General features: G+C 39.1%; 1 protein-coding gene across 1 annotated transcript; it reads left to right on the top strand.

Annotated features, from left to right (window-relative positions):
- Positions 1 to 372: 372 nt before the first annotated feature.
- Positions 373 to 6,497, top strand: LOC118836640 (olfactory receptor 52I1-like). Its single transcript, XM_036743879.1, has 2 exons — positions 373 to 394; positions 5,410 to 6,497. The coding sequence occupies exons 1-2, from the start codon at positions 373 to 375 to the stop codon at positions 6,495 to 6,497; spliced, it is 1,110 nt and encodes a 369-aa protein (XP_036599774.1).
- Positions 6,498 to 8,349: the final 1,852 nt, after the last annotated feature.

Genomic DNA, 8,349 nt, shown 5'->3' with positions numbered 1-8,349 from the left:
GCTCAGCAAGAAATTCTGCATCTTTGATCCTTATACTTTCAAGGAAAAGTTAGGTTTATGGGAACAAATTTAGTATTTTTAAGGCCTTTGGCTATACTCTCACCCTTTCTAACTGGCCCTATCTTTGTTTTCTGAAACTATTCTGGTCCCATGCAGTTTCTGATTACCTGACACTGGGTGTTCTTTAGTAGACTCAGTGCCTGTGTTGCCATTTAGAACTCCTTTGTAAAATAAGGTAATTTTTGCTCTTCTATTCTTGATGCTTGGGCAGTGGGCTACTGTAATCTCCATTTCCGAGATGTTTGACAAGCAGTTCTACCACAGACTTATATCTCACTAGAATTTCCTTCAGTCTTGGACAAATGGGGCAGGATGGGTGTGTATGGGGAGAAAGGTAAGGTGCCTTGTTTCTTTTTTTAAATTTTATTATTTATTTAATATTTTAGTTTTCAGCATTGATTTCCACAAGATTTTGAGTTACCAATTAATTTTCTCCCATTTCTACCTTCTCCCCCACTCCAAGATGGCATATATTCTTATTCCCCCATTTCCCAGTCAGCCCTCTCTTCTGTCACCCCACTCCCCCCTCCATCCCCTTTCCCCTTACTTTCTTGTAGGGCAGGATTCTATACCCCATTCCCTATGTATTTCTCAGTTGCATGCAAAAATAACTTTTTCATTTGAGCATCTGGTTTTAAAACTTCGAGCTCCAAATTCTCTCCCCCTTCCCTTCCCACCCACACTCCATAAGAAGGCAAGCAATTCAACATAGGCCACACATATATCATCATGTAAAACAATTCCACAATACCCATGTTGTGAAAGACTATATTTCCCTCCATCCTATCCTGTCCCTCTTCATTCACTTTTCTCCCTTGACCCTGTCCCTTTTCAAAAGTGTTTTCTTTCGATTACCTCCTCCCCCTATCTGCTTTCCCTTCTACCATCCCCCCCTTTTTGTCCCCTTCCCCTTACTTTCCTGTGGGGTAAGACACCCAATTGAGTGTGTATGTTATTCCCTCCTCAAGTCAAGTCCGATGAGAGCAAGATTCACTCATTCCCCCTCACCTGCCCCCTCTTCCCTTCCAAAAGAATTGCTTTTCCTTGCCACTTTTATGTAAGATAATTTATCCCATTCTATCTCTCCCTTTATCCCTCTCTCAATATATTCCTCTCTCACCCCTTAATTTGATTTTATTTTTTTAGATATCATCCCTTCATATTCAATTCACCCTGTGCCCTCTGTCTATATATATATATATATATATATATATATATATATATATATATATATATATATATACACATATATATATGTATATATATATATGTATATGTATGTATGTATGTATGTATATTCCCTTCAACTAACCTAATACTGAGAAAAGTCTCATGAATTACACATATCATCTTTCCATGTAGGAAGGTAAACAAAACAGTTCAACTTACCCTTATGATTTCTCTTTCTTTTTTACCTTTTCATGCTTTTATTGCTTCCGGTGTTTGAAAGTCAAATTTTCTATTTAGCTCTTGTCTTTTCACTGAGAAAGCTTGAAAATCCTCTATTTTATTGAAAATCCATATTTTTGCCTTGGAGCATTATACTCAGTTTTGCTGGGTAAGTGATTCTTGGTTTTAATCCTAGCTCTTTTGATCTCTGGAATATCATATTCCAAGCCTTTTGATCCCTTAATGTAAAAGTTGCTAGATCTTGTATTATTCTGATTGTGTTTCCACAGTACTCAAATTGTTCCTTTGTGACTGCTTGCAGTATTTTCTCCTTGACCTAGGAACTCTGGAGTTTGAAGACAATATTCCTAAGCATTTTCTTTGTGGGATCTTTTTCAAGAGGTGATAGGTGGATTCTTTCAATTTTCTATCTTACCTTCTGGTTCTAGAATACCAGGGCAGTTTTCCTTGATAATTTCTAGAAAGATGATGTCTAGGCTCTTTTTTTGAACATGGCTTTCAGGTAGTCCAATAATTTTTGAATTATCTCTCCTGGATCTATTTTCTAGGTCAGTGGTTTTTCGAATGAGACTTTTCACATTGTCTTCCATTTTTCCATTCCTTTGGTTCTGTCTTATAATATCTTGATTCCTCATAAAGTCACTAGCTTCCACTTGTTCCAGTCTAATTTTTGAGGTGGCATTTTCTTCAGTGATCTTTTGGACCTCCTTTTCCATTTGGCTAATTCTGTCTTTCTAGGCATTTTTCTCCTCATTGGCTTTTTGGAGCTCTTATGACATTTGGGTTAGTCTATTTTTAAGGTGTTATTTTCTTCAGCATTTTTGGGGTCTCCTTTAGCAAGTTGTTGACTTGTTTTGCATGGTTTTCTTGCCTCTCTCATTTCTCTTCCCAATTTTTCCTCTACTTCTCTTACTTGCTTTTCCAACTCCTTTTTGAGCTCTTCCATGGCCTGATATCAATTCATATTTTTCTTGGAGGCTTTTGATTTAGGTTCTTTGACTTTGTTGACTTCTGGCTGTATGTTTTGATCTTCTTTGTCACCAAAAACAGATTCTAGAGTCTGAGTATGTGTCCTTTTTCACTGTCTGGCCAAGTTCCCAGGCAAGTACTTGACCTTTGAGCTTTTTGTCAGGGTATGACTGCTTGTAGAGTAGAAAGTGCTTTGTCCCAGGCTTTAGGGGCTGAGCTGCTCTTTTCAGAGCTACTTCCACTCCACTGTCACCACAAGCTGTACTACAGCAGTGCTCTTCCTCCCCCAAGATCCACCAACCAGGACGGTGATCCAGGTCCAAACAGGGAAAAGCAAGCCCTGCACTCCCGCTCTGGTCTGCCACTGATTCCTCCCAGCATGTGAGTCAGGGACTTGGGAAGCAGCTGATGCTGGAGCTCTGGAAGCTCTGGAAGCAGCTGCAAGAGGTTCCTGCTGCTGCCATCACCACTACACCTTCATTACCCCCAGGGCTGGTGCCAGACCACTTTCTAACCTGTTATAGCAGTTTTCCCACTAACCTGCTCTGTGGTCTTTGGTGTTTGTGGGTTGAGAAGTCTGGTAACTGCCACAGCTCAATGATTCATGGCCCTAAGGCCTGCTCCAAGCCAACTCCTGATGTGGTCTATCCCAGCACAGCCCACACTGTGCTGTGCTCTGTTCCCAGCACCATGCAATAAGACCCTTCCCAGTGACCATCCAAGTGCTCCTGGGCTGGATACCTGCTTCCCTCTGCTATTTCCTGTGTTTTGCAGCTCTAGAATTTGTTCAGAGCCATTTTTACAGGTGTTTGGAAGGATTTGGGGGAGAGCTTAAGCAAGTCCCTGCTTTCCAGCCACCATCTTGGCTCCAACCCTCAAGGTGCCTTGTTTCTTAAGTACACAAATGAGAACATATTTTGGAAGGCAGCTTCCCCTATTTAGAACTCTGCTCTTACAATCTGTTTAACCCTCAAATAATATTATTGTATACAGTCGATTATTATAGCTAATTTGATGTTTAATCCTCTCAAACCCAATCAGGTTTGTTTGTAGCTGCCCATTATCTAGGGTCCCAGGGATTACTTAGCCCAACCTAACAACATTTATTTATTCTGAGTTCACTACTCTGGACTTTCATAATCTGGAAGAATCTATCTCAGGATATGCTGTTAAAAATTTAACATCCAGCTCTCCAAAAAGGAGACACACTTTAAAGCTTAATTTGCATTACTAATCCTTTTGTAAGTTTAGACAATCAACAAAATAATGATCAAGTCCTGATTTGTATACCTTTGCTGATTTTTGACATGTAAATTGTCACATTGAAATTTAAGTCACCTCTGACATGTGAGTTGGCTTCAGAATAACCCTAAATCTATCCATATCTCCTTATGTTGACCTTTCCCATAGATGCATTTTTTTGCCAACTGAACACTTCCTTTGCAAGAGAGTCTTAAGCATTATTTAGATTTCTGCTTCTTTGGTGGTGGGGAAGCGGATCTAGTGACAAGATTACAGGTATAGTCCTTAACTTTTATGTCCCTATGGTGCTTGGAATTCAGCTAACTTAAAGACCAGGTACAGGCCTCTGTCTGTCTCCTTATAATGTTTCAAAAGTATTTCAGAGCCCTCAAGTCATTCAAAGTGTCAGAAGAAGTGACCTTAATGTCTTTGTTCTCAGCCAGGAGGTACATCTAATATTATAAGCACCCCATGGAGAGATAATTCTAAAATTTAGTGCCGCTGTTTCAAAGAACATCCATTCTGTTAGTTTTAACTTGTTATAATCATGATGTATACAGCAAATTTATAATTATCAATTCTAAGGCACACAACCATAGGAGATTGTACAGTTTATGTAGGCATATAAAGGAAGTAAGGCGAGAGTTTGATTGTCAGCATCTACTTTGGTCCAGTCACTAGTATCAATATCCTCTGTGACATATGTAAAAGTAATCCACTTAATTTCTTGGGGCTGCTATTGGGTTTGCTGATTTAAAGGTTACACTATGGACATTGCTGTATCTGTACATTTAGGTTGTCAGAAGATCTTTCTCAATATGCTACAAGCCCTGTTCCCCAAAACAAAAAGAAAACACGATGCAATAAAGTCAAGTCTGGATTAGTGTAAATAATGAATCACATGATGTGGTCACATTTTTAGAATGTGTACTATTTGAAGTTATATTTATGTGTAAAATATGGTAATTCATTCTAACCTAAAGGAAATATGTAACGAAAATTTCCATAATGCCACCACTTCATGGGATTTGTCATTTTCATTAATTACAGCCTGGATATACAACCCCTACCTGCCCCTATGCTAAAGAATAATTCAATTTTTTGTCCAAGGCAAAGATGTTTTCAATGATTCCCAATTATCTTTCCCAGGCCCCACATTGACTAACCTAAAGTATTTCAAAATGTCAGCTATAGGCTAGTCATCAGGAAATACATAAAACAGACTAAGTCATATCTAAAAAGATAAAGAATTTCCGTTGGGTCTTACATGTGTCTATAAGGAAGGCCACAGCATATAATGTCTCTGCTGTGGAATTATTCTTTTAACACTTAAAAAAGTTTCAGTGATCTTCTCCTACTTTTTCTTTATGAACTATTTTCACTACCTAGAAGAGATTACCATGCTGGTCAATGAAGGCCCTGTATAGCCAAACTGATCTTTTTAGATCACTCCGCTTTTCTTTGTCACTGTAATAATTTGCATTTGTGTCAAAACAGCTTCATTTTTGAGTTTCCATTTTCTCTTACATAGATCTCATTAGACTATGGGATTTTTCCTCTGTGTTCTTTATGGACTTTGATATGAAATCCAGGAAGTCTGAAATTCCCAAATTTAAGGGTTAATCTTGTGTATAGCGTTTTAAGATAGATGTATACACATTCATTAATAAGCCAGAATATATACAGAAGTATCAAAGGAAGGGTTGTTTCCTTATATTATTTCTCTAGGTACTATTGACTTCTATGGCTTTATTAATAGGAAAGAAGTCTCCTCAATGATGTTACGATTGCTCTCCAACCACACATCATTACCTCCTGCCACCTTCTTCCTCATGGGTATCCCAGGACTCGAGGAGACTCACCTCTGGCTAGCAGCCCTCCTCAGTGCCATGTATACTATGGTCCTTGTGGGGAACAGCCTCATCATGACTGTGATATGGGTGGACCCTGCACTGCATGAGCCCATGTATTATTTCATATGTGTCTTGGCTGGTGTGGACATCATCATGGCAACATCTGTGGTCCCAAAGATGTTGAGTGTCTTTTGGTCAGGCAATGGAATTATTGGCTTCACTGCCTGCTTCACCCAGATGTACATTTTCCATACTGCCACAATGGTGGAATCAGGGCTTCTGCTAGCCATGGCTTTTGACCGCTATGTGGCCATCTGCAAACCCTTGCACTATAATACCATCCTTACACCACAGAAAATTCTGGGCATCAACGTGGCAATTGTGGTAAGAGGTACCATTGGTTTGATCCCACTAAGCTGGATGGTGAGCCATTTGCCATATTGTGGCTCACATGCAGTCCCTCATTCCTATTGTGAGCACATGGCTGTGGCCAGTTTGGCATGTGCTGACCACACACTTAGTAATCTCTATACACTGATAGGATCTTCTGCTGTTGTAGGCCTTGATGTGACATTCATCATGACCTCCTATAGTCTAATTCTTCAGGCAGTATTTAATCTTTCTTCTAAGAGTGCTAGGCACAAGGCTCTTAGTACATGTGGTTCCCATGTGGGGGTCATGACACTTTTCTATATACCTGGGTTGATATCTGTCTATGTGGATAGGTGGGGTCAGGATATGGTTCCTGTCCATACTCAGGTTCTGCTAGCTGACTTCTACCTTATCATTCCACCCACTCTGAATCCCCTCATCTATGGACTGAGGTCTAAGAAGATATGGCAGGGGGTTTGGAACACAATGGCCACCAGCTTTCCGTGTCACCACTGTGTGAACTCCACAAAGGAAAGAAGAGTTAAGCAAGAGTTTGTTATGGGTGACATAAGCTCTACATGTGAGATTTGACTGTGGGGTAAGTAGGAATATTAAAATTATCATTCCTGATATAAAAAAATAATCACTAGAACTGAGATCGTCTTATATTTATAACGTATAGTCAGTATAGATTCAGGGTTGCTGCAAAGGGCTAAATCTCATTTCCTAACATAGTTTCTGAAATTCCAACATTAAATATTAATGAAAAAGCATTTAGTAAGCATCTACTGTATCAGTCACTGTTAAATGCTATAATATGCAAATACAAAAGAACAGAAATTCCTGCCTTCAGGGAGCTAACATTCTAATGTAATGGGTCAACAAACCTAGTTTTTATGAGTGTGATTAATCTGTTGATGTTACCCAATGTGAACTTCAGAGCAGGTATAGATACTGTTTCTGGTCCCCTCATGGAGAAGAAGAGGGGCTTTTTGTTTGGGTGTTGAGCCAATATTGAGTATGCTGACACAAGACATTAGCCAAATGATTGAGATCTCTTTCCTGCCTGGCTACATTTGGATGAGGGATATTGTAAGCACTTAGGGTATAGAGAGAGGCCTGGGGCTTTTATCTCCCCTCTCACATTGCCTCCATATAGCTTTTGTTCACATAGCCCTGCTGTTGCTTCTGTCTCTGTTTCACATATTTTTTTTTAATTCTTAGGTGAAGAATGGATCTAAGTCATGGTTTTGAGCACATTGAAAAGTCAGAAAAGTGGTCTACTAGGGGTGTGTAAAGTGGAATTCATGTCAGATTTAGCACAGTTCAGTCTGGTAAGGATTGAAGTGACCTGCTTAACACAGCATTGAAGTGGATCAAAGGTGACCAAGAGGGAAGCACGAACTCTCCCATCTGCTTTGCCACACTCAAAAATACTGTGAATGTTATATAGAAACTGTTATAAAGTTCAGTCCCCTCTCCCTAGGGACTGAAGAGGTATGGGACAAAATGTTTTACTTCAGATATTGGGGGGAATTGTTTGTACACTTCTGTTCTTCCTATGTCTTTGCAGTAAATATCCCTTTGCAAAAAACTAATTGATGTTAATTGATTACTTGAAACTGGTATGCTAATCACTTGCACTTGGTATTGGGGAAAACACTGGAATGAGGGCTTGAGTCATTGTCATTAGAGAAAAATTACTCAATCCTGCAACAGAAAGGTTAGGTAGCCTTGCCAAGGACCTGACAAATTGGGATAAGGATTCTCAGAACTCATAAAGGGTATACTAACTGTTCCACATATAGGGTAGTTGTTGCCAGGAAAGGATGAAGTCACATGGATATCAACTGGAGACACAAAGCAATGGTAGCTTTGACTTGGAGGAAGAGGTAGAAAATCAGAGTCAGAGTTAGGGCTGCCGAGATTTAGTGAGCTATCACTAATCAGCATCACCTCAGGATGGGACATCAGATTGAGATAGTGCATTTCAGGAGGCAAAGGCAATGTGCCAGGAAGATATCATAGATGGCTATAACTGGGTCAGTGTATTAAGCTCATGCTTTAATTACTGCTTTATACTATAATTACACATCTCATAATAATATATCCCCTTTCTCATTTTTCTCTTTCATAATTCTTGCTACAGTTATTTTAAAAAACTTTTGTTGATATATTTTTTGTATCTTCGTAATTTTCCTCCATATCCTTTTCTTACCTTTCCTCAAGAACTTTCCCACAAAATAAACAGCATTTTAAAGACAAAAAAGAAGAAAAATCAGCACAACTAATCAACACAGTGAAAAAATATAAAGCATAGGCAATGCATGATACCTGTGGACTCCCCACTTCTATGAAGAGGTATTTTGGGAGTATAACATCATTTCTTTCAAGTCGTGCTTTAACCTTATTATTTTTATTATTTTTCTATGTTCACATTTGA

Source organism: Trichosurus vulpecula, chromosome 2, assembly GCF_011100635.1.
Source record: "Trichosurus vulpecula isolate mTriVul1 chromosome 2, mTriVul1.pri, whole genome shotgun sequence".
Lineage (NCBI taxonomy): Eukaryota > Metazoa > Chordata > Mammalia > Diprotodontia > Phalangeridae > Trichosurus > Trichosurus vulpecula.
Note: the sequence above shows the minus strand (reverse complement) of the source record. Positions and strands in the feature narration are given on the sequence as shown.

Bases quoted from the DNA above. Each gene is read 5' to 3' on its own strand.
- LOC118836640 (XM_036743879.1), top strand. From the start codon at position 373: ATGGGTGTGTATGGGGAGAAAG. The intron at 395-5,409 runs GTAAGGTGCCTT...TTATTTCTCTAG, and splicing joins GGGTGTGTATGGGGAGAAAG to GTACTATTGACTTCTATGGC.